This window comes from Lampetra fluviatilis, chromosome 8, assembly GCF_964198595.1.
Source record: "Lampetra fluviatilis chromosome 8, kcLamFluv1.1, whole genome shotgun sequence".
Taxonomy (NCBI): Eukaryota; Metazoa; Chordata; class Hyperoartia; order Petromyzontiformes; family Petromyzontidae; genus Lampetra; species Lampetra fluviatilis.
This window is the reverse complement of record NC_136282.1, coordinates 8,720,557-8,745,251: the sequence shown is the minus strand read 5'-3', so window position 1 is coordinate 8,745,251 and position 24,695 is coordinate 8,720,557. Positions and strand designations below refer to the sequence as shown.

The window sequence follows — 24,695 nt, the reverse complement described above, 5'->3', positions numbered from 1 at the left end:
AACAACACGTTAAACATCAATATTGCGTTACATCGGTTCTCATCCATCATAACTACGGCGAATATTCATTTTTGTTTTTGTTAAATCCTGGGAAACGCTCGGTAGCGGTTTCGGACGCATTTCTTACGACGCGCGCGCACGTATTACGATCTTGATATGGTTACATTTGAAATAAGCAAAGAAAATAATCAACATGTTAAACATCGATATTGCGTTACATCGGTTCTCATACATCATAACTCCGACGAATATTCATTGTTGTTTTTGCTTAACATGGTTACATTTGAATTAAGCAAAGAAAATAACAACACGTTAAACATCGATATTGCGTTACATCGGTTCTCATACATCATAACTCCGACGAATATTCATTTTTGTTTTTGTTAAATCCTGGGAAACACTAGGTAGCGGTTTTGAATGCATTCATGCGTTACCTTCCTCATGTTGCCTGGTTTACCACTTATCACTTTGATAATTCGATCACGGTTTTCGGGTTCATTTTTGTAGTTTCCTCTCTCACTCTCTCGCGTCGTGGGAGTGTGTGGTGAAAAAGTTTGCTGCACATAACCAGAATTCGCGCACACGACCCACTTTGACACTTGGTTCGTGGCATTCGCTCTCTCTGCGATTACATGCACATTTGCCGAGTCAGTGTGTCGATTTAATTCTGTGCCTCGTAATGTTGCCCTCTTTGTTTTTACGAGTGTGTTAGATTCCAACACCATTCCCGATATGTCATGAACATTCGTCTCCATTTTAGCACTCCGATCCACATAAATTTTGGTTTCCCTTGGATATTTTTCATTCAAAGGCTCACGCCTGCGCTCTTCAGGGCGTGTCTCTGTGTTCTCTCTTTGTCTCTGCTGTCTGTTATCTACTGTCCGATCACACTTCAATTCAGCCCTGTGCTTGCATTCGATTTGCGCGTCATTTACGGGAGCACTGTCCGCGTTTCTTACCGCATCGTATGCATTTGATGTTTCTCGGTCGTGGTGGTATCTGCCCGCCCTGTCACTTGCAGCCTGCTTGTATTTCCCATTGAGCTCAGGGTTTAACAAAACCTCGGCGGGTGGGGCGCGTGTTGGCCGCTCGCTCGCACTCACTGTGGGTGGTTCATCATGTATTTGGACCGCATTCTGTGTTATTCTTCTATTCCCTCCTGGTATAGCTGGTGGAGGAATTGGTCGTAATTGGACTGATTGTGTTTGACCTCCCATCCTGCGATTCTCGTACATTTTTGGCCCAGTGTTACTCCCATTTGGGTGCCAAATTTTTCCTGGATTGTTACTTTGCCATTTTTGTGGGTAATTTTGACCTTGCGTATGTCGGGGCATGGGGTGTTGATATGATTCTGCCCTTAGCCTCCACATTCTGCGATTCACCTGAATGTTCGCATCCATACCTCCGCAGTCTGTGTACCTTCCTGCTGGATGGTTATCTCGCCATCTTAGTGTGCAACTTTGGCCTCGTGTGTGTCGTGGCATGGGGTGTTGGTATGGTTCTGTTCTGAACCTCCCCCTCCTGCGATTCCTCTGAATGTTCGGCTTTGTGCCGCTCTCATTCTCGTGCCAACCTCTCTCTGGTTTATTTTGCCACAGGTGCGTGTGTGTTTGCTCCTCTAAGCATTGTGGGACTGCTCGGTGATTTTTATTCCTCTCTGAGAGGCTGGGTTCCTTATCCCTCTCCTTGTGTTCTGGATCCGAATTACGATTCTTAGCTCTGTATAACCATGCCATGTACGCCTTGCTCTCTATGCGGCGTAAGGATGCGGTTTCTGGATTCAAAACCATTCTCACCCCTTCTGTAATCTCTGGGCTCAAGGATTCAAAAAACATAATTTTTAACATTTTATCTCCTTCGTGGTATTGATTCACATCGCCTGCGTAATACGCTCTTTTAAATTGTACGAGGTAGTCACGTGGATCTTGGTCCATGCCCTGGGTCATCGATTTTACAGCATAAAACCCTTCAGTGAGTGTCGAATATTCTCCAAACTTCCGAATCACTGCCAGGCTCAGTTGTTTAAAATCATTTCTAACCTTGTGTGGTAGTGACTTTACCCATGGGATAGATTCTTTATGTAAGCTCCGTTTCAACAAACTCGCTTTTTCATCCCGTCTCCTCAGCCCTCTAATCATTGCCTCCTCTTCTACTGTTGCGATATGTGTGTGTATATCCATGGACTTATTGTGGGGGTCAAAATCGGGAATTCTGACTAGAGCCTTGTCCATCAATTTAAGGGTTTTACTGGTGAATAGGTATTCCGAAAGTTGATTGCCGACAGCGTCATCATCAAACAAGTTATCATCAGGCAATCTGTCACTTTGGTCTGTGCTGTGTCGCTCGTGTTTAAGCGGCGTGCATTTTGTGTGTGCGCGCCCAGTGCTATGTTGCTCGTGTTGCCATTTCCCTTCAGTTTTTGCCTCTGCCCTTAGTGGAGCATGTCCTGTCGACTGTACTTTAACATTTTGCCTCCCTCTATCTGTGAAGTTGTCAGTCTCACATGTTTTTGTTTGCATATGTATCTCTCCATCCCTTCTCTCGAATTGTGAGGGTTTCCCTTTGTCAAGGATTTTTTGTTCGATATCCATAATTTTTTTGCGATCAGTCCCTTGACTCTGTCCACGTACCCAAGAGTGTGATTTACTGTTACTTTCATATTTATTCTGTGGATCAACGTCTGTGAGTTTCGCTGGTGTCGCGAGCACTGATTTCTCTCCTGTTTCCTTTCCGACTTTTTCCTCATTCCCCAATCCCTGTCTGTATGCCTGTGTGGGAGGGCATGAGTCCTGTCCTGCCTTCTCTGCAGTTTTTGCATCGTGTTCGCCTTCGTTACATTTTATCCAGTCAATTAGTTTCCCCCGAGCTGTGTTCGTGTTATCGATACAGCTCCCTTCCCATATGTCTCTCTGACTGTACTGCTTTGTAACAGATTGGTCGGTATGTTTTAATACGAGCTCCCAGTATCCCGTAACCCATTCAAAAATTATTCTTAATCCTAGCATCTTAGGTATGGCAAGAGTTACTTTGACATTTCCTTTTAGAGTGCATATAAAACAATTATCTCACAGAGTGTAGTCAGTTTGACTCGAGCTATTGTTATTTTCCGATTCAGAGTGCGTACCTCTAACACCATTTATCACAGGATGCAATCGGTTTGATACGATATTATCTTAATTCCACTGTCTCTGTTTCAACTTGCTATTCTGGGTTTTAACCTTAGAGGGCGTTTTTTTTTGTTTTACGCCCGTTTACAATCACCATGCAATGTTCGATCCCGATATTCTGGTTAACACGTAGTGGTTCATTCCATCATCCATGCAAAACACTGTCTGCGAGAGATCCCGGACGACGCCACCCCATTATGTTGTATGTGTCGGGTTATGAAATTTTGATGAAAATAATAAAAATTAATAATTTTCCGAAAAATGCGCAAATCGCATTAATTGTGTTAATGTGTGTATTAATATGCATAAATTATGATAATGCGTGTAATTATATGCATAAATTAGGATAATCGCGGAGATAATCGTAGTAATTTATGCGGATGATTGCGATTATGTTAATGTGTGCAGTTATGATAATTAGGCTCAGCTTCGTTTATCCAGTGTTATATCAATCGGGATAACACGATTATCATCGATTAAACGTTTACCGATTATCTTAGTGTGTGTTATGATATTTTAGGTCACCAGTTTCAGATCTCATCACAGGATACAGTACTCAAGAACAAGACAGTTTTGCATGGACTTGGAAAGAAGCACTCGAACAGTTGGTGATAAGCAATTTTATTCTAAGCAAGCACATGACACTCTCTTATCCGAAAGCAAGTATACGTCAATAAATTCATGGACAAGATTATGCAGTAACGAAAATGAATGACTAAAAATACTTCTTCATTGGCGTGATTATGCAGTTAACGAAAATGAATGACTAAAACATTTCTTATTCATGTAACTCGACGACAGCAACTGCTTTGCACGATCCGTTGATATTGAACACACCACCTCGAAATGGCAACCCTTTTTGAAACGCAATGACAATTTTTTTTAAAGTCTTATTCGTGTGCGTGCTGTGTGTGCGTTGTCCCCTTGTAATATTAATTAATTCTTAGAGCCGGGAGTTGTGTCGTTAGCTTGTGTGGTGTGGGAGGATACGAACAGCGGCCAGAAGTTTTCTCTGGGTTGGGCGTGGCCGCCGCTCTGCTCCTGCTGCTCCCTCGCTCTCTCTCCACTGCTGGACGACGAGTTGGCACGATGCTGTCCTTGAAGATGCTCGGTCGCTCGTTGTCGCTCGTTGGCGCTCGGTGGCGCTCGGTGGCGCTCGGTGGCGCTCGGTGGCGCTCGGTGGCGCTCGGAAGACTTTCACTCTCTTTCTCCACTGCGGGATGACGAGTCGGTTTTGGTTGATGCTGGTTGATCTGGGTGTGTATTAGACACACGGCGCATTCAACAGCGCTGTCCTCCTCCTCACAGCCGTTTGACCAGGCTTTCTCCACTGCTTCGCGCTCTCTGCTTTGCTCGCTTGGCGATCTCCGCCTTTCCTGCGGGTTGTTCGCTGGTTGTCACTCTGACGAGGAGCGATGCTTCGTTTGTGGCAGGGTGGACGTTGGCGTCTTTGTTGGCTTCACTCGCAGCTCGGCGACTCAGGGTAGCGATTCTTCTCAGGTGGTGCAGACCTCGGCTTGTAGCTGCACGTCGCTACCCCGCGAACCTCGTCATTCTGGATGACGAAAACTTCTTCGTTGTCGGCGTTGAGATGAGGTGGGGCCCAGGGCCTCTGACGAGATGTGGTGGGGGCCGAAGCCCTTGACGATCTGTTTTGGATGGATTTTCCTTTGGCTTATATCTCGAAAAATTCCACTCAGTTTCCCGAGTTGTTCAAAGGTTGTCATAAAACATTCCTGTGGGTGTGAACCATCTGCGTCTGTGTGTGTGTCGTGTGCGTGTCCGTCCGTGTGTTTCGCGTGCGTTTTTGTCCGTGTGTTTATTAGCTTTGAAGACACAGCTGTGTGTCGTTCTGAAAGGGTGGGGGCCTCGCGACGGCGTCACCTCATTATCCATTAACCCGATCGATGATTCGCGTTCGCATTGAGTTATATATATAAAAAAAATATTCGAATCCATGTTTTTGTTTCTGAATAATATTTGTCGCGAAAACCTACGCGTTAAGCGAGCTTAATTATTCCCTCCCTTGCTCGGGGATCATATCTTTTGTCTCACACAGCTTAAGTTGTTTTGGTTTGGAAGTTGAAATGCGACTTATTTCCATTATGCCCAAGTTATGCCGAAAACCGTGTTCACGATGTTTTATCGTGACCCGATCTCTCATGGAAATGTTATTTCCTCGCGTGTGCAATTTTTGCTGTCCGTGTTGCGGGAAGACAAAGACGGTTGTTTCCACGGTGGTAGCACCCGGCGCATGCGCTTATTTATTTATTTATTTTCCGAGGACGTGTTAATTTCCTTTGAGCCATTGCCTGGGAGCTTTATTGGTGTCATTTCCTAGCTTTTGGGCGTGTTCGTGTGGAGATCCTCTCGGGAAGACAAAGACGGCCGTGTTGGTCGCTTCCCATGGGGTGTTGTGTTTGGTTAATTTTGAGGCTTTTTAACGAAAGGGTGTCATTCTAACCCCCCGCCTGCCATTCCCTCCTCCCTTGTTCCTCTTGTGTGAAATTCGGGGAGTTTTTATGACCTTGATTGCCCTCTTTCATGCCCTCTTTCCTTTGAAATGAGGTATGCGCGCATCTGTGGAAGTGTGGGGGCGTGTTCGTTCCACGTTGCCCCGTGTCTATTAAAAAAACGATATTATATATGTTGGCAGAATAATTCTTTAAAAAAATTAATATTAAAAAATATAAAAAGGGGGTACATACACAACAAGCTGATCTGCCCACTGACCATTAACGTGTCATCTGTAAGATGCGCCTGCCATTCTTCCACTGGTGGTGGGTGTACACCCAGAAACCCCATTCCAACCCAGTGGCATAGTCCCAGCTAGCTGATGAAAGTTGCAAGCGAGAATTTCATCAATGCTTGCGGCTGCGGTTGGCATCGTCCTCCACTCCTACTGATGTTGAGGGGAAATGGGCGAGATTTAGGACTGTGGCTCAGCTGCCATGGCTGCTTTGGGTTTACGGTCCAGACCTCCCCAGAGACCCTGGCTGACAGAGGTGTTCAGGCTGGCTGAGAAAATGCGACAGGCCCACTTTCATCGGCTACAGCATCCCACGTCGGAGAATGAGGATGCTTACACCGCAGCCTTGGCTCGGAGGTTCGGAGAGCCGTGAGGCGCTGCAAGGATGGGTGGTGATCACAGGTTGCTGAGGAGATGGAGTCTGCCTCAATGGCCCGCAATCACAAATCGCTCTTTGACTCCATTAATAAAGTAACCTGCAGTGCCATACCCATTACCATAATTAGGGGAAAGAATGGTAATCCAATCTCCGACCCCCAGGAACAGGTTTGCTGAACATTTGTGAAGTCGTGGGGGAGGAGAAATCCCTCAGCCTGAAAAACGTCGGATAAAGTGGGGATGACCCTGCCGAGGCTGCGGTGCCTCAAATATTGGAAGTCACCCCGTGAGTGGCCGGCTGAGGTGCCATCTGTTGAGCAAGTTGTGAAGGCGATCCGGAGTCTGAGACCAGGAAAGGCACCGGGCAGAGATGATCTCCAAAGCAAAATGCTGAGGGAGGGTGGCATTTGTGCAGAGACTACCCTACATGACATAAGACTGGACAGGTTCCACAGGATTGGAAGGATGCCCTGGTGGTCCACACAGACTAACAACTACAAGGCATCTCACTGCTCAGTGTGCTGGGAAAGGTCCTGGCAATGATTATTCAACATCGCCTTGCTAAGCACACTGAGGAGAGGCTTGCGGAGCCCCAATGCGGTTTCAGGAAAGGGCGGTCCTGCACAGATGCCCCATTTTGTCCGTCTGCTACAGCAGAGATGTAGGGAATTCCAACAAGACCTACACCTCTGCTTTATCGACCTGGTCGAGGCCTATGATACCATCAGTAGGCCTGGGTTCTGGGTTATTCTTCGGGCTTTGAGTCTGACCCCTCTGCCCACAATCATTAAGGACCTTCATGATGGCGAGCAGGCCCAGGTAAAACTACGTGGCCGGGAGTCAGAGCTATTCCCTGTACACCTTGGGGTGCAACAGGGATGTCTTCTGGCTCCCACATTACTTAACATCAATTTCGACCACGTGGTCTAATCCAAGAATGACCGTGAACCTCGGAGGGCTTTGAAACAGCCAGGGCAGCATTTTCCAGAGACACACAATGCTCAAAATGTAAGAACACAGAACGGTAGTCAGTTGGGAACTGCATTTAAATCAGCTCAAAAATTGAGCCACCTAAAGATGACGCCAATGGACATCCTGACGGAAGATGACGATTGAGCGCTCTAAGCAAGCCATGTTGGGCAATGTGATATACAATATCATCTCGCAAGATCAGTGGTCAATTGGATGGATTAAAAGCACTGAAAAAAAAAAATTCAAGTTGTGTAGGGAACAGATACGCCAATGCCATCGTCCTGATAACGCCGTTAGTGCTTTGGAGCAGTCACCGCACTATTGAATCATGGACACGCTGCATTCAATTTAAAAAGTTAGTGCGCAATGGATGGAAAGTTGCCAAACCCTCTGATGGGCGAATACCTCAGTGAGAATAGTGGAAGCAGTTCACGATCTACAAAATAGCCATGTTTAAGCTTTTGTAACTGCAGAATCCACACTTTGGTTATTTCGGTAAAGTCATAGGTAGAAAACAATATAAAATCACGTTTCGATCACCCCACATGCGGTCGTCAGGTGGAAAATCCAGTGGAACTGCTGCAATCGAAACGTCGTCATGTTATGGTTTCATTTTATTTTTCTACCTACGCAACTTAACCGAAAGAACCAGAGTAATACATCCATGGTGCCATACGAAATGCACGGCTCGATTGAGCAGAGGTTGAAGCGGCTTAAGGAACAGGTCCCTGCGGGGTGGGCTGGTAGGAACGAATAACCAAAGAATATAAACATCATGTATTATTACACTTGTTTAGCCAGGAAAGCCTAGTTTTTTTGGTGTCCTGCCAAGTGTTTGCAGTAGGGGGCGATGTTGCTACACCTAATCGGACGATACGAAGGGAGAGTTTGAGGCCTAGTTCTAGGCTTTAGGCCTAGCTGTAGGCTTGAGGCTGCTGAGAGTTAATTTTTTGTTTAAATGTTTCAATTATTAATGTAAAAGCTTTAAATGTAAATGTTTCTATTTAAAAACATCAGGGAATGTAGCATTGTTAAACATTAACTCTTTCACACACGCTGGGGTACGATATGAAGGGAGTGTTTGAGGCCTAGCTGTAGGCCGCTGTGAGTTAGCTTTTAATTAAAACATTTAAATTAAAAATTATCTCAGGGAATTATACAGGAATGTTACACTTGTTTAGCCAGGAAAGCCTTACCGAGTGTAAAGGTTTGTGTAGGGTCCTGCCAAGTGTTTGCAGTAGGGGGCGATGTTGCCACTCAATCGGACATGGGACGATATAATCTATTGTAGGCTGGTTCACTTCGTTCCTACCAGTATAACCCAAATGTCTAGATTCTAGAAGCTTCTGTTTGGTGATCTAATGCAGCTTCCACCAGTGGGTGGCAGTGTTCGAGCAGCCATAAAGAATGCCACCAAACCCATGTGGCAGGTCTAAATGTGCAAGCGAAGGCACAACATGCGCCAAGGAGACACGGTTCAAATACAATTTCTAAAGAAAACTTGAGCAAATTTGTCAAGTTGATAACAAAGTGCTTCAAAATATGCAAAAGTCTACAATCAAAGCCACAGATTGGATTGATGTTACGGACAAAAACCTTTGATATGGAAAGATTCCAGACGTCAACAATGGAGGCTTTCCAAAAACAGCCGACCGGTTCCAGGTGCAAAAGTGATGCTTATGTCAGTTGGAAAAGGACCAGGTAATGGAGCAACAAAATAATCTGGCTTGTCGAGCTTGTTATATTACAGGACATTTGATCGGCACGGCAGATTGGAATTTGCCAGATTGAGACTGTCCAGTTCCCTGTCAAATATTCATTAGGAACCACAAAGATGCATGCTACCACTCCTTTGTTGGGCTTCAACCGTACAAAATCCAGTGATCCACCGTGGACTATGCCAGTCAGATTTTAGGTTAAGGCGTTTGCTGGTCAGGCATGTTGCATTGGAGCAGTGCCATTACTAGGTTGATCGAAATTGGAAGAATGCACCAAGCGTCCCCCCCCCCCCCCTCCCAAAACAAAAGTAATTTGTAGGCATATGCCGAAAAACACATTAGGTGGGATGCTTTACAATGTCACCGATAAAGTACCACCTGAAAAAAGTGCCTCAAATCATGGCTGTATGCAAGGAACCTAAAATGCTAACCATTCCAAGAGGAAAACCAAACTCAATTATGAAGAATGACAAGCACAAGAGGTTATGGTTTGCATTTATTTTGTAAGCAATTCAGTATTTACATCATGATGCAAAACAGTGTTCAACCTTCACATTTCATGTTCATGAACAGCTTGTGCATTTACAAGATTTTATGTAGATGTAGTCATAAAGTTGAGATCCTCCAGTGCAAGTCAATGAAATCCTCATACCCTCAGTTTCTAGGTCATGGCAGCAGTTACAGGTGTACACCGGTGCCATAGATGGGACGTCAAGTCTGTGAAGACAAAAATATTACAATTGTCAATGTGCAAATGTCAGTAATGTATGAACGATTAAATATTTAAGTGCTGTTAGTACTTAAATTCCATCACTAGTCCTATGGTTGCAGTAGCTCGGTACATTTCCTCCTCAGTGGTCCACCTGCTGTATTGTATTCACCTGAAGGCGATGGCATCGAAACGTCGTGATTTATTAGTTACGGTTTCTACATGGGACTTTATTGAAAGAACCAGAGTATGAATTCCTGCAGTCACGAAAGCTTCAAATCAAGATTGCAGCCAGCAAATTACTTAAAATTGTCAAACGTGCCTCAGGTGTTCAGCAATTGGCCTAGTATGATTTACCACCAAGAGACTTGCCAAGGACAGGCATTTAAACCCAATTGACTAGTAAAAGAAACGGCTCATTTGATAACAATTTCAAACTTTAAATTTAGATAAGGGCCTTAATTTTTTTGCACATGTAACTTACAGCTGTTGAAATGACGATCAAATACTTGCTCGTGCAGCATTTATTTAGAAGTTGTGGTAATTAAGTCTAAAATGCACTGGTCACTCACATTGTCATTGACGAACAGTTCCCCTGACAGAAAGGCATCGATACGTTTTTTGGTTGACAACCAGGCAAGTTGATCTCAACGTTTCCTTCAAATAACCGACAAGGAGACTGCAGAGCTGTTAAAAAGGGTGATAAAATCCAAATTAGTGAAAATGTACAAAAGTTGATCGAGATCAAGCGAGTGAAAGCAAAAAAGGTGAGAGCCTCTTACGACGACAACTTGAACAGCAGCCATATTCATCCTTTACCACGGTTCCCTGAAATAAATTAACAGGTATATTGTGCTTCAGTTAGAATGCATCTTGGATTCCAGAGGCAGGTGATCTAAAATGATCAAGTTTGTCCAACCATGACCATCTAATCTACATGTGCTCTGAAGGGCCATTGCCCCAGATTATATTTTGGGCAATGGCCTTTATAGTTTTCCTTTTTTGGGTAGTGATGCAAACGTAATTTGCATGTGGATTTATTGGAATTAAAGGTTTCACCTATCACCAACTGAAGACAATGTTAAACAAATGCACTTCATGGGTTACAATTAAATTAAGTGTCCCAAGTTGCCAGGACAAAAAAACCTCCTGAAATAATTTCATGGCAACATTCAAAACAAGGATTCTGAGGATTACATGCATAGTGAGCAGACCAACAGTTTAGGATTGCTGGGAGTGTTAACACGTTTATATAAAACCAGATGGTTACTTACAGGTTGGCAAGAGCTGATGTTAATAGCTGGACTACAGCGGATCTTCACCTCCACAACAGAAGCCTGCCCTAATACACTCTCGCATGTAAAGCGTGTGCAGTTATCACCCGGCATGGTCCAAGTGGCATCGATCTAAAAAAAAGTAAAAATAAGGTTATAAAGTCTACTTTTAGGAACACAAAATACTGTAGTTGGAAGATCAAGCCATTAGGCTTGATTAACTCCATATTTAGCGGCATTTCAGGTTGTATATTTGCATGCAGTCCTTGGATTGCCACCGCTGACAAGAGCATCCCCACACCATAGCGGTAAGTGGCAGCGTTTAGCGGCTTTCAAACAGTCAGGAATTAAAATGGGGTTTCTCAGGAGGGATTCACAAGTAGCAAGATCCCACTAAAAAGGAATGTACAATTTTCAACTGGTATGAAAAGCAAATCGAAGGCAGAGTTCTCAAACATTTCAAAAAATAGCATTTTTGGTTGGAGGCAAGCTCATCTCCGGGCAGAAAACTGGATTAGGGGTCGTCAGAGCATAGATTTGAATTGCAGTCGTTCCATCTGAGCAATTACCATCCTCGTGGCCGAATTTGCAAAATGGAACATTCGAAGCGGCGCACCATGCCGTTGCATGGGAGCAGCACGTTTGACCAAGGTCAAAGAGCATCATGACAGGTGGTACCAGATTGCTCAGGCTCTACATACAAGTTGAAGTTGTTTTAATCTCTTGTATCCGACATGGTGGACATGGGGAAGTTGCAAAAATTATATACCACCTGTTACTGTTAATGCAGGCTATATAGCCAGTAAAGGCAATAGTAAGAATACCTGAAATGCACACATGCTTGTGCGTGGTCAAATTGGCACAAGCACCGGGGACCATAATGCACACATTTGGGATGTTACATCTTTTGTCTGAAAGACAGAACCACTTGAATTATTGAACATTCTGCATGGCTACATAGAAGGCAAAATTTTTTTTAATTGCATGGTTGGTTTTTGAACCCAAATCGTGTACCACTACACCAGGACTGCAATGTGTGTGAAGTGTGCCACAAGTGTTCAGACATTGTACGATTCGGTTAGAAATTAGCAGTTAAAAAGCAGTGGGATAATGCAGCTGGTCACATCAATTGTGAACTACATTAAACCTCACCTACTCCATGTACGTCTGTTTGTAAAGTGTATTTTTATGCATCAGATTTCAATCATTGCCGATGGGGAAGGAGATGTTATTTTAATTGTGTGGCATGGATTTAGACAAGTTGACGGTTTAGAAGATGGTGTTGCCTTATGCACCGACATGGGATCCTAACTTAAACAAAATATGCATGCATGTAAATATTTAAAAAATGGAGCAAGACCGTCAATTTTAAGCTACGGCACCTTCATCTGGAAAACGAAAATGGACCAGTGTCCTAGGTCGGATGATTGACCCAGCTTGTCACCTGCAAAATGCACTTCAACCTTTTAACTTTGATCTGGATGCGACAGGTTTGGGTGCAGCCTATTTCAATAAGCAAAAAATGTTGCAGCTGCAATCTAAAAACAGGTAGTTTTAAATGTCATGGATCAGGTTTTGCACGGAACATCGTCCCTTGCTCTTCCAGAATTATGGAGTAAATGAAGCAAACCAAAATTACAATTGGTGCTCTTTCAAAGCCCACTTTTTAGGCACGCAAGTGCGATTGACCTCTTCCACACTCAAGATACATACTGGTTGAAAAAGCTGTTATGTCCCAGGGCCATCCCACTAGACTTGGCGAGTAGAGAATCATGTCACTTACACCTTTAATATTAGTTCAGCAATATTTAAACTTTAAAACAAGAAACTGCAATACAACATTACTTGAAACGTTTAATATTGCCCTTGGTCACAGGGTCGTATGCATTCATTAATAAAATGGGATCCATTTGGAAAGGTTGTCGAGACCATATAAAGGTTATTGTAAACCTACATTGTAATAACGACCGTTGGAATAGCAGCCAGGTTGGAGCGAGGTGGATTGGTACGTGGTTGGAGGGCTGCTCGTTGTGGTTGGGCACAGTTCGAGCGAGGTGACGAGGATGCACGTTGGTGAACATCTCACATAGGAGCACCAACCGCTGGTGCCATTAGCTATGTACACAAGGTCACCTGCAAGAAAAATGGCAAACACATTTTATTACCGTGTCAATGAAACCATGAATAAAAAACGGAAAAGGGCTTTAACTTACCAGCATTCAGAATCTTGCCTCCAAATTCACATGTGCATGGTACGCCTGTGGGAGCGAAAAAGGGCATTTTACATGATTAATTTAGCAGTTGTCAGTATACCATTAAAGTAAGCATATGGGTGGGTTCATGAACGGCAATATCTTGGTTGGAGGGGAGGAGCAATAGTAATACGGACAGTGTTATTGAGAAGTTACCGAGCCATGAGGGCAACAAAAAAAGGTGCAACTAGTAATAGAGCCTTCCTAATAAGGCCATTGGCAAAAATACCACGAAGTATATTCTCAGTTCATAAATTGGGAGTGGACAGACCGACTTTAATGCAAGATGAGTAAAAAAAACACCATGCAAAGCGATTTAATTTTTTTTCGTAAAAAAATGGACTGGATTACTTTTGGTACCACAAATCCAATTGGAATGTGATGTCAATTTCAAGCTCGTGTAGTAAGATAAAGCACGAGTGGCAAAGAGAATGTAGCAAAATCAGGTCGTTGCAGTTGTGGGAGTGGACATACGTGGCGTTGTTGTTTCAGTCATGGGAGTAGAGGTAGGTGTTGTCGTTTCAGTTATGGGAGTCGTGGAGGTAGACGGCGGCATTGTTGTTTCAGTTATGGGAGTCGTGGAGGTAGACGGCGGCGTTGTCGTTTCAGTTATGGGAGTCGTGGAGGTAGATGGCGGCATTGTTGTTTCAGTTATGGGAGTCGTGGAGGTAGACGGCGGCGTTGTTGTTTCAGTTATGGGAGTCGTGGAGGTAGACGGCGTTGTGGTCGTTTCAGTTATGGGAGTCGTGGAGGTAGACGGCGGCGTTGTCGTTTCAGTTATGGGAGTCGTGGAGGTAGACGGCGTTGTGGTCGTTTCAGTTATGGGAGTCGTGGAGGTAGACGGCGGCGTTGTCGTTTCAGTTATGGGAGTCGTGGAGGTAGACGGCGGCGTTGTCGTTTCAGTTATGGGAGTCGTGGAGGTAGACGGCGGCGTTGTCGTTTCAGTTATGGGAGTCGTGGAGGTAGACGGCGGCATTGTCGTGTCAGTTATGGGAGTCGTGGAGGTAGACGGCGGCGTTGTCGTTTCAGTTATGGGAGTCGTGGAGGTAGACGGCGGCGTTGTCGTTTCAGTTACGGGAGTCGTGGAGGTAGACGGCGGCGTTGTCGTTTCAGTTACGGGAGTCGTGGAGGTAGACGGCGGCGTTGTCGTTTCAGTTACGGGAGTCGTGGAGGTAGACGGCGGCGTTGTCGTTTCAGTTACGGGAGTCGTGGAGGTAGACGGCGGCGTTGTCGTTTCAGTTACGGGAGTCGTGGAGGTAGACGGCGGCGTTGTTGTTTCAGTTATGGGAGTCGTGGAGGTAGACGGCGTTGTGGTCGTTTCAGTTATGGGAGTCGTGGAGGTAGACGGCGGCGTTGTCGTTTCAGTTATGGGAGTCGTGGAGGTAGACGGCGTTGTGGTCGTTTCAGTTATGGGAGTCGTGGAGGTAGACGGCGGCGTTGTCGTTTCAGTTATGGGAGTCGTGGAGGTAGACGGCGGCGTTGTCGTTTCAGTTATGGGAGTCGTGGAGGTAGACGGCGGCGTTGTCGTTTCAGTTATGGGAGTCGTGGAGGTAGACGGCGGCGTTGTCGTGTCAGTTATGGGAGTCGTGGAGGTAGACGGCGGCGTTGTCGTTTCAGTTATGGGAGTCGTGGAGGTAGACGGCGGCGTTGTCGTTTCAGTTACGGGAGTCGTGGAGGTAGACGGCGTTGTGGTCGTTTCAGTTACGGGAGTCGTGGAGGTAGACGGCGGCGTTGTCGTTTCAGTTACGGGAGTCGTGGAGGTAGACGGCGGCGTTGTCGTTTCAGTTACGGGAGTCGTGGAGGTAGACGGCGGCGTTGTCGTTTCAGTTACGGGAGTCGTGGAGGTAGACGGCGGCGTTGTCGTTTCAGTTACGGGAGTCGTGGAGGTAGACGGCGGCGTTGTCGTTTCAGTTACGGGAGTCGTGGAGGTAGACGGCGGCGTTGTCGTTTCAGTTACGGGAGTCGTGGAGGTAGACGGCGGCGTTGTCGTTTCAGTTACGGGAGTCGTGGAGGTAGACGGCGGCGTTGTCGTGTCAGTTACGGGAGTCGTGGAGGTAGACGGCGGCGTTGTCGTGTCAGTTACGGGAGTCGTGGAGGTAGACGGCGGCGTTGTCGTTTCAGTTACGGGAGTCGTGGAGGTAGACGGCGGCGTTGTCGTTTCAGTTACGGGAGTCGTGGAGGTAGACGGCGGCGTTGTCGTTTCAGTTACGGGAGTCGTGGAGGTAGACGGCGGCGTTGTCGTTTCAGTTACGGGAGTCGTGGAGGTAGACGGCGGCGTTGTCGTTTCAGTTACGGGAGTCGTGGAGGTAGACGGCGGCGTTGTCGTTTCAGTTACGGGAGTCGTGGAGGTAGACGGCGGCGTTGTCGTTTCAGTTACGGGAGTCGTGGAGGTAGACGGCGGCGTTGTCGTTTCAGTTACGGGAGTCGTGGAGGTAGACGGCGGCGTTGTCGTTTCAGTTACGGGAGTCGTGGAGGTAGACGGCGGCGTTGTCGTTTCAGTTACGGGAGTCGTGGAGGTAGACGGCGGCGTTGTCGTTTCAGTTACGGGAGTCGTGGAGGTAGACGGCGGCGTTGTCGTGTCAGTTACGTGAGTCGTGGAGGTAGACGGCGGCGTTGTCGTTTCAGTTATGGGAGTCGTGGAGGTAGACGGCGGCGTTGTCGTTTCAGTTATGGGAGTCGTGGAGGTAGACGGCGGCGTTGTCGTTTCAGTTATGGGAGTCGTGGAGGTAGACGGCGGCGTTGTCGTTTCAGTTATGGGAGTCGTGGAGGTAGGCGTCGTCCTCCTGGTGGTCGTTGCAGTGGAGGTAGGCGTCGTCCTCCTGGTGGTCGTTGCAGTGGAGGTAGGCGTCGTCCTCCTGGTGGTCGTTGCAGTGGAGGTAGGCGTCGTCCTCCTGGTGGTCGTTGCAGTGGAGGTAGGCGTCGTCCTCCTGGTGGTCGTTGCAGTGGAGGTAGGCGTCGTCCTCCTGGTGGTCGTTGCAGTGGAGGTAGGCGTCGTCCTCCTGGTGGTCGTTGCAGTGGAGGTAGGCGTCGTCCTCCTGGTGGTCGTTGCAGTGGAGGTAGGCGTCGTCCTCCTGGTGGTCGTTGCAGTGGAGGTAGGCGTCGTCCTCCAGGTGGTCGTTGCAGTGGAGGTAGGCGTCGTCCTCCTGGTGGTCGTTGCAGTGGAGGTAGGCGTCGTCCTCCTGGTGGTCGTTGCAGTGGAGGTAGGCGTCGTCCTCCTGGTGGTCGTTGCAGTGGAGGTAGGCGTCGTCCTCCTGGTGGTCGTTGCAGTGGAGGTAGGCGTCCTCCTGGTGGTCGTTGCAGTGGAGGTAGGCGTCGTCCTCCTGGTGGTCGTTGCAGTGGAGGTAGGCGTCGTCCTCCTGGTGGTCGTTGCAGTGGAGGTAGGCGTCGTCCTCCTGGTGGTCGTTGCAGTGGAGGTAGGCGTCGTCCTCCTGGTGGTCGTTGCAGTGGAGGTAGGCGTCGTCCTCCTGGTGGTCGTTGCAGTGGAGGTAGGCGTCGTCCTCCTGGTGGTCGTTGCAGTAGAGGTAAGCGTTGTCCTCCTGGTGGTCGTTGCAGTGGAGGTAGGCGTCGTCTTCCTGGTGGTCGTTGCCAATGAAGTTGAAGGCATTGTGGTTGTACCTATGGTTGACAGAGGCACAATACATAATGTTTCCCCAACGTCATTAAAATACTTCCAAGTGCAAAGGCAGTTTTGGCGCTTTCATCAGGGCAAAACCCTCCAACCATAGCATGTACATAATTTTAGACCCCACCTCCCAAAAACACGTTGGATAATGAAGAGGTTTGTTTACAAAGTTCATTACCAATAAGATCTTTAAGAACAAGTCAACCCTTGGGGTGATCGAAATTGCACACCATAAGGTTCTACTACAAAAAGGATGCACTTACTTATTTCAGGAATGCACGAACCATTGCAACTTATGTTTCCTTCAGGACAATAGCAGCCTTCTTCATGTTGTATGGTAGAAACGATACTGCTGCAGAATCAGAAAAAAGAAAATGTATTGAGGACAAGTATTGGAAAGATTTGTGTCGTGCAAAGTTGGGGGGGGGGGGGGGGGGGGGGGAGGAGATCAATTACCCGTTGGAGCAGGACTTCACAATCTTTGGACCTTGTGGCAAATACTGTCCGTTAGTGCAGTTGTAGCCTAGAGGATCACAAATGAAGCAAGGATATAAAAATAAGTTTATAAAATGTAACAAAAATGCTTTTGAAAAACAATTCTGAAAACATTGCTGGGCCAGAGGTAGATGGCACACTAGCATTGTATTAAAACTGAGCCGACAATATTTTGCATTCAAGATTAATGATCAGTTACTACTCATGATCGAAATAATGAATATTACCACAAGTTCCATTGGTGGCATTGCGCCAGTCAACGTTGTAGCCCAGTTGGGCACACTTTTCTGCTGCCGCTTGAATACTGGCACAACCAGCCCGTGAGGAATTCACTAGGCACAGATCATACTCGCACGTGAACAGGAACTCTTGCAGGCTCACCACCTTCGAACAGTTTAAAAACATGCTGTAGAGTAAAAGGGGTGGTGGAAGAAACAGCCTTGAAAATCCATTTCCTGAAAAGCAATTCCCATGCAAGCTTGTACAAGGGATAGCGCGCAGAGGTTTGGGAAGACCTAATTAGGAGTCACATGAACAATGGCTTGAATAATGAATGGCCCCTCATTAGAAGTTCCACTGGTAACAATTGATTTTTGAGCACATGCCGTGTAAAGAAAACAAGTGTACATGCATCATTACAACTAATCTGAATATTATGCAGCTAAATTGTAGGAGGGCTGCAAGCGTCGTGTTACCCACGATTTGGTTCTGGAGAAGACTTCAAAATGGACGTAGTGGAAAATAAGCAAGTTTGGGAAAAGGTACAGTCATGGATAAATTGGGGGGGGGGGGGGGGGGGCGGAGATATGCATAAGTCATTGAAAAGCACAACTATATAGGACATGCAGTGCATTTCAAATGACTTGGATCCATTACGTGCTGTTGATGGTGCCGCACACCGACATGTTCATTTTGCACGGAGGCGGCGTAGTCGAGGGTGTGCAGCTCTGCTTCTTGCTGGAGTTGAACATCGAGGGGCAGTGAGGCTTGGTAACATCAGGTATGACCCAGCTTGAAGCAGTGCTAGGGCAGCACGACGTAGGCTCTGCGGTGCCATTCCGCCAGGCACAATCATCGTTGGGGATGTTGTTGCAAATGCCTGGATGTAAAAGGCATAAACATTGTGCATGCATAATGCTATTCTCCTCCTTAATTTGCAGCTGACAACAGGACACGCATTGTTAATGTCTGTAGTGAATGGATGGTTATGTACTTATATTAATAGTATTTAGTAGAATTGATTAAAAGGAGGCCAAGGCATCAGTCAGAGCTTTAAGGCACCCATATAAAGCATTATTTTACGTATACTTTCTGTAAATGTAAATAACTGGTTGTAGAAATTTAATGACGCATGCTATTTAACCTGTTCAAGTTTGGCATTCTATTATCTAAAACCAAGTTGAGGATGGGCGCAAGTTTACATTGTCATCTACTTTGGATGCAGATTAAAAACCAATCGATACCTTCCATTTGGCACGTAGTGGCAAAATGCACCTAGAGAAGAGGTAGCAAGTGTATAACAGATTTAGGAGATCCATGGCTTGGCATGACAACTTACCACATTGCCCTTGGGTGTTGTTTTTGAATAAATCATACGGCAAGTAGATGGAGAACATATCTCCAGTGAATGAGATGGTTGCATCTATGGCAGGGATGGTCACCTTCACCAGAATTCCACTGGAGGTAATGTCAATTCCATTCGAAGACAAGGGTGGCGTCACTAGTACGTTGTTGTAGTATACCTTCAGAGCAATTGCGTAATCATTATAGCAAACAGCTATTAGCAGCGTCAACTACATACAATTAAACAAGGATACATATGGACCTCGTACAAGCTTTAGTCAGGTGGGTATTAGTGATGCCAAACGGAGTTGTTTGCAAGCAATTCAAACACGTCAGACATGTGTTACAATTCATGCTCCCACACTTGGTTGTCAAAGTAAATGCAAGTGTCAATTGGTAAGCAGAAGAAACTGTACCGTGATGATGTTCTGCCTTCTCCCCAGAGTGGCTGGGATGCTCATGTTGACCGAGTTCCCATTGTAGTTGACAACGAGGCCCCTGACAAAAGAGGCTGGGTTTCCACGGTTGAATTGATAGTTGTCGAGAAGGATTGTAAGGTTATGTTGCTGAACCCTCTCCTCTACCAGGATGTAAGTGCAGTCCTCCAGGAAGGTGTACCGAACACCATCAAATGTGATGTAATGGGGGTCTCCCCATCCCTGGCATTTGCCTTTTTGCAATTCCAGACAGAAAAAAAAGCCCATTAAAAAGAAACGTCATGGTCAAATACACTACATGTCAGCATGGTTCTTCACCATCTGGAATGGATCCAGTGCAAATATTCATTTGAGGACTAACATGCTTGGATGAAAAGACCACTTCGTTTGTGGTGGCAAACGGATGTATGCTCTGGAAAAAAGGCAGCTATGTAATAACATTGGTCATGTTAGATTATAGCACATTCTCTCCTCCACCTTCTTGTCAAGAAGGTACAGATCAAATTAGCAGGGTGCGTGGTGGGGTCATCGCATGCATGGCAAATGTATAAGGAGCCCAAAATCTAAAGCAATTTTAGGTGGGGGGTCCTAGAAATGTAATTGCATCTAAAAAAAGATGCAATTTTGCAGTTCAAAAATAAGTGTCAGATTGAAAATAAATAGGAGACCTAGCCAAAACAGGTTGCTGGTGGTATTTAACCCAATAGAGGAGTGTGCATAAAGCAGCATATACTCACATTGGCATTGCCATGTGCAGCAACCATCGCTGTCAGAAACACTGCGTACAAAGACACAGTTGGGCTTTGTGGACTCGCTGCAAGTCTTCATAGTGTAGGTGACGTTGTTGTCGATGCAAGTGGCATTCTTACAGTTGTTCACCTTCCAAGTCTCCATATGCTGGTGAAAGGATGCGATGTATAAATTAGGAGCAGCATTAAAAAAAGGGTTCTGTAACGAAAGGCTATGTTGTGGGGAATCATTCCAAAAAGCATGTGTTATAAAGTATGCAGTTGTACAAGTAGAATCTTAAAAAGCACGGTGATATTTTGAATGCCAGGCTCAGAAAACCCCCTGCCACAGTCTAAGGTATGTTAATGGAGATGAAAGTTAGTGTTTTTTTTAATACCATATTATCTCATCGGGAAATGTTGTAGAAAATTGGTCCGCATGCCACGTACCTAGCAGCATGTCTATTTAGTATGGCAGTGCTACAATCATTTTAAAAAGAGGCTTAAAATATGGCACCGTCCATGTACAAGATTGTGGTAACTGAAAGTCGGGCAAGAATTAACTGGGTGGGGCAATTCAGTGTTCATCCATTAAAGCAAGCACCTATCCTATAAAGTGCACCTACCATTAATGTTTTCCTAATTAATGCAACTGCAGAGAGAAGCATGGTTTTTATAAAGAGCAATCCCATTAATTTAAGCCATCCCAGTTATATCATACGGAACCCTGTTACCTGCCGTGGAGGGACAAGGGAATAGCACCCACTCCCTGTGGTGAACGCAGTCGATGATGGGGACGTTGCTGTTGTTGAACATAGGACAGGAGGAAAGCCAGGTTAAGTGCCAGCTTGGGTTATTTTATAAAATTTGCATTAACTGGCCAGATATGTTTGGCCCTTTGCAGTGCATTAAGGCTAATTTTATACAAAGCATAATTTGAAACCCAAAAGGCAATACCCAGCCACGCGCATATGAAAGAACCATATGCTTGAAGGGGAACTTTTAGGATACGAAATGTGCCTGGATAAAAACCAGAACCGCTGAAATTAACTGCCATTTAATTTTACATGTATTATGGCATTAAAATGTATTCCACACAACTATTGTACAAAGAACATCTCGCAATGTACATAGCCAAGCGTGCCAAGTGTGGTGTTGCACTTGTTCAAATGGAGCAAAGCACCGATTAATGTGGGCCAGTCCACACGTTCTGCATGTGTTCATAGCTACCTTGCACATGGGACAAGTATTTTGGACCTCCACTTGAATAGGCAATGCATGCATTTTCATTGTCAAGTCCACGAATTTTCCATGTTATACGTTACGTAAAAGCACCACTCATAAAACCTCAAATTAGTCCATTGCATATTCCTGTTCAAGGCAGCTGTGATCAAGGATCTTTTCATTGGGCTGGTTTTAGAGCAATGAACGGCCCTGTCAGAAGTTAAATTGTTACCTGTGATGGTGGGAGTTGTGGACGGACACCTGGTGTAACTGCCAATCACGCCGGCGTCGGTACATACGCCCGTGACGTTGCACAGCGAACCAAGATCGGTGTTTGTATAGACGATGTCACCTGGCTTATATTGGTGCCCATTGTAGACACAGCAGACTACATACACGAGGACAAGCCATGGCATTATTAATTCAACTAAAAAGCTAATTGATCAAGTAACCGTTAGTGTGTTGTAATTACGGGTTGCTTTTAACGACATGTGCGTTTGTAATCAAATGTATTGTCATTACCATATCGTACAGTTTAAAGTTTGTTAACTCTAGAAACTCCTTTTACAACTTTAACACTAATATATATACACTCACCAGCGGTTGTAGAACAGTGAAGCTGCCCCATGGTACAGTTGCTGAAATAAATAAAATTGTTGATGTTATTGGAAATAAATGGGACCAAAGCAGTTGCAAGATATCAGTTTTGGAGGCACTGGTCAGTAAAAGAAATGTATCTTTGGGAGGACATCGCTAGTAGTGCTTAAAGTAGATGACAAGATTGGCAGTTGCAATGGAAGCGAGGGAATATCAAGAAAGACAGGTGGAGCAAAGGGCTAAACGTGCGGCACGAGAGCTTTGAGGTCATTGTTGGGAAGTCATGCAGCAGTATATAGATCATAGATGTAAATGACAAGCGGTCAGGCTTATCTTCAGGTCGAGTTGCACTGTACACAGCATGGTAAGAAGGGATGCTTACCATATCTGGCACGTGTCCCTGCTCACGAAAGTATCACCAGGAAGGACTATCGTGTCATTTAGCTCACAGCTGCAGTTCTCCCTCGACACGCAGTGCAAGGTGCGTTCATCCAAGTATGTAGCATTTGAACATTTAGGGTAGCAGCCTGTAATGCAAGACAACGTCATTTGATCAAGGTTGTATATGCTGGCGAAATGTACCATATTACCAGATGCCAAATAAGCTCTGCATTAGCACTATTTGTAATTAAAATCTACTAGCCCAGAAATTGCACCGAGGACCAGCCAAGAGAGCATCGAGTTGCAATATTATGGCCATAACCGAATTTTACATATAACGTAGTTTGCACTGTACGCAGCTAACCATGAAAAACCGATGGTGGGCAGGGGACCCAAAAAATACAAAAGCAGTTATCAAAGCATTTCACCCCCACCGACATCTTTACTGTATTTGAGTGTAGCGCTAGCAGCTCCCGTAAAAATCGCAACCAAGAGCATGCCAGACGGCTGCAGAAGTGTATCGGAAAGCACACGATGGAGCAACTGGTGGTTAGTCAAAAGCCGCTGCTTAAAAACAAACTTTGACCGAGATGGCGTGATTGTTTATGCTCCCGAGATCAGCAAGGTACTGTGGCAAGCACTTTCTTAAAAGTGTGTGAGTCATGCATTTGTTTTAACAACGTTGGTAATCCCCGGTGTAAAAACTGCAGGACAGTTTTGCATAAGGCAATCACATTAGTAAGTGGCTTAAAATTCCCTTTTGCCATGCAAACATTGGAGGCAACGGATCTTTCTACCCAAGCTTGTACACCAATTTGCTACTCTGGCCCAGGGACTATTTGGGCCTGAAGCCAGTAAGTGGGTGGTAAAGTCAAGACCATGCACAATTAAATCAAGAACGTTCAAGTCGAATCTATTTCATATAATGGAGGTGTAATGTCTAGAACTGGATGAGGTACCAAACAAAATTGGTTCGGTCAATTGAAAAGCCTGTGCATGTACCTTCAAGCCTTGGGAAGTCACCCAGGTTGATGCCTTCTGGATCGCCACAAGTTTTGGTGTTGACAGTGCCACATGGATGGTAGTGCCAGGTGCATGTGTTGGGGTCATTATAGAAGTCACAGAAAATAGCTGGAAAACAGGAGCGAAGAAACGGTGTTATCTAGGAGCTAAGGTTAAAATGAAGCGAGGCAAAGTTGGGTAAACCATTTTAAAAAAAGGTTGGAATGCTCCATTCATCTTTTTAAAGTCAAATACGTTTCAAAACAGCATTGTTAGGTCAGAAGTTACTTCACTTTCCCAGAAGTGCATGAGGCAAGGGTGTTGGGGAGCATACACCAAGACCGTGCACAGTTTCAGGTATTCCAGCAAACCCTCATGAAGTTACTGGAGGCTTGCCAAAGGCGAATTTTAGACATGGCCCATGGTCTGTGGCCAACCACTTGAATTTCCATGGGAGGTTCTCCATTAGAACACAGGGTCAACCCAAATTTATGAAAAAAATCAGTCTATGGACTCTGGCAGCTTTGTCCAAGCAGGAATAACGCACCACATGGGAGGGCACATTTGACAAAATGGAGATTCTATGCAGTGCATGTGTATTTTTCAGGCATCACTCACGGCACAAGTCCGGGGTCCTCCAATAGACGCACAGGCCAACTTCATTGCATGCTTCCGCATAGGCAGCCACTACCGTGCAGAAGAGCTCGCACTCCAAGCCAGTGTCGCATGCACACGAGTCACGTACGCAGGCCTCATAGTATGGCATGTAGTCCACCTTCCCCACCCCCACAAGGGTGGCATGAAAGGCAGACATTAACACGAGGTAAACATTTCACTTTGCAAGGCGCTTGTGTAAAAGGTCATCTGGAGTTTATACTAGCAAAAATTCAAGTCAACTTTAGGCACACACAATTGCATTTTTGGGGACAAAGGCTGCAGAGCAATACAACCAATGTTTCAAAGAATAAATTGGTGTTAGGTATAATTCACTTCACCCTCCAAACTCAGAAATTGCACAAGTCGAGCAACCACGCCGCAATCAGCGAGTGGAAAGTAAAGCATACCTCTCCGTGGCATGATGCAAATATCCCACTGCTGAGGAGGCTGCACTGTCGCTCGGCAGACACCTTACGGTTAAAGTTCAGCACACAAGGAGGGACTTCCTCGACCATATTAGAGCACGTCTCGTCGGCCTTCCAGCTGTTCCCAAACTGAAGCGCATTAGCCGACACCGAGTGGTCCCGCATGGTGAAGTCGTCAGACACATCTCCGTTGTACTTTCCACAAAGGCCACACAGCTCATCCTAGGAAGAGATCAATTTCGTCACATTAGACTACAGTGACAAAATCCCAGCAGACCCATGACAAGAATTTGTCAGTGTATGTGTTAGCAGCACATTCTTGGACAATGTGCACAGCAATCAAGC

The 24,695-nt window shown here is 45.7% G+C and overlaps 1 protein-coding gene across 1 annotated transcript in view; it reads right to left on the bottom strand.

Moving 5' to 3' along the window:
* Positions 1-9,547: 9,547 nt before the first annotated feature.
* LOC144933983 (mucin-5B-like) overlaps positions 9,548-24,695 on the bottom strand; it is a 31,158-nt gene continuing 16,010 nt past the window's right edge. Inside the window, exons 25-45 of the mRNA XM_078859379.1 lie at positions 24,333-24,572; positions 23,887-24,043; positions 23,269-23,397; positions 22,268-22,412; positions 21,886-21,926; positions 21,521-21,676; positions 20,799-20,866; positions 20,074-20,233; positions 19,316-19,569; positions 18,895-19,078; positions 18,213-18,435; positions 17,564-17,742; positions 17,298-17,364; positions 17,105-17,193; positions 15,071-16,834; positions 13,181-13,225; positions 12,922-13,100; positions 10,968-11,099; positions 10,479-10,521; positions 10,266-10,380; positions 9,548-9,701 (exon numbers count right to left, since the gene is read on the bottom strand). Of these exons, the coding sequence (XP_078715505.1) occupies positions 9,548-9,701; positions 10,266-10,380; positions 10,479-10,521; positions 10,968-11,099; positions 12,922-13,100; positions 13,181-13,225; positions 15,071-16,834; positions 17,105-17,193; positions 17,298-17,364; positions 17,564-17,742; positions 18,213-18,435; positions 18,895-19,078; positions 19,316-19,569; positions 20,074-20,233; positions 20,799-20,866; positions 21,521-21,676; positions 21,886-21,926; positions 22,268-22,412; positions 23,269-23,397; positions 23,887-24,043; positions 24,333-24,572 (4,524 nt within the window). The remainder of the gene's footprint in view (positions 9,702-10,265; positions 10,381-10,478; positions 10,522-10,967; positions 11,100-12,921; positions 13,101-13,180; positions 13,226-15,070; positions 16,835-17,104; positions 17,194-17,297; positions 17,365-17,563; positions 17,743-18,212; positions 18,436-18,894; positions 19,079-19,315; positions 19,570-20,073; positions 20,234-20,798; positions 20,867-21,520; positions 21,677-21,885; positions 21,927-22,267; positions 22,413-23,268; positions 23,398-23,886; positions 24,044-24,332; positions 24,573-24,695) is intronic.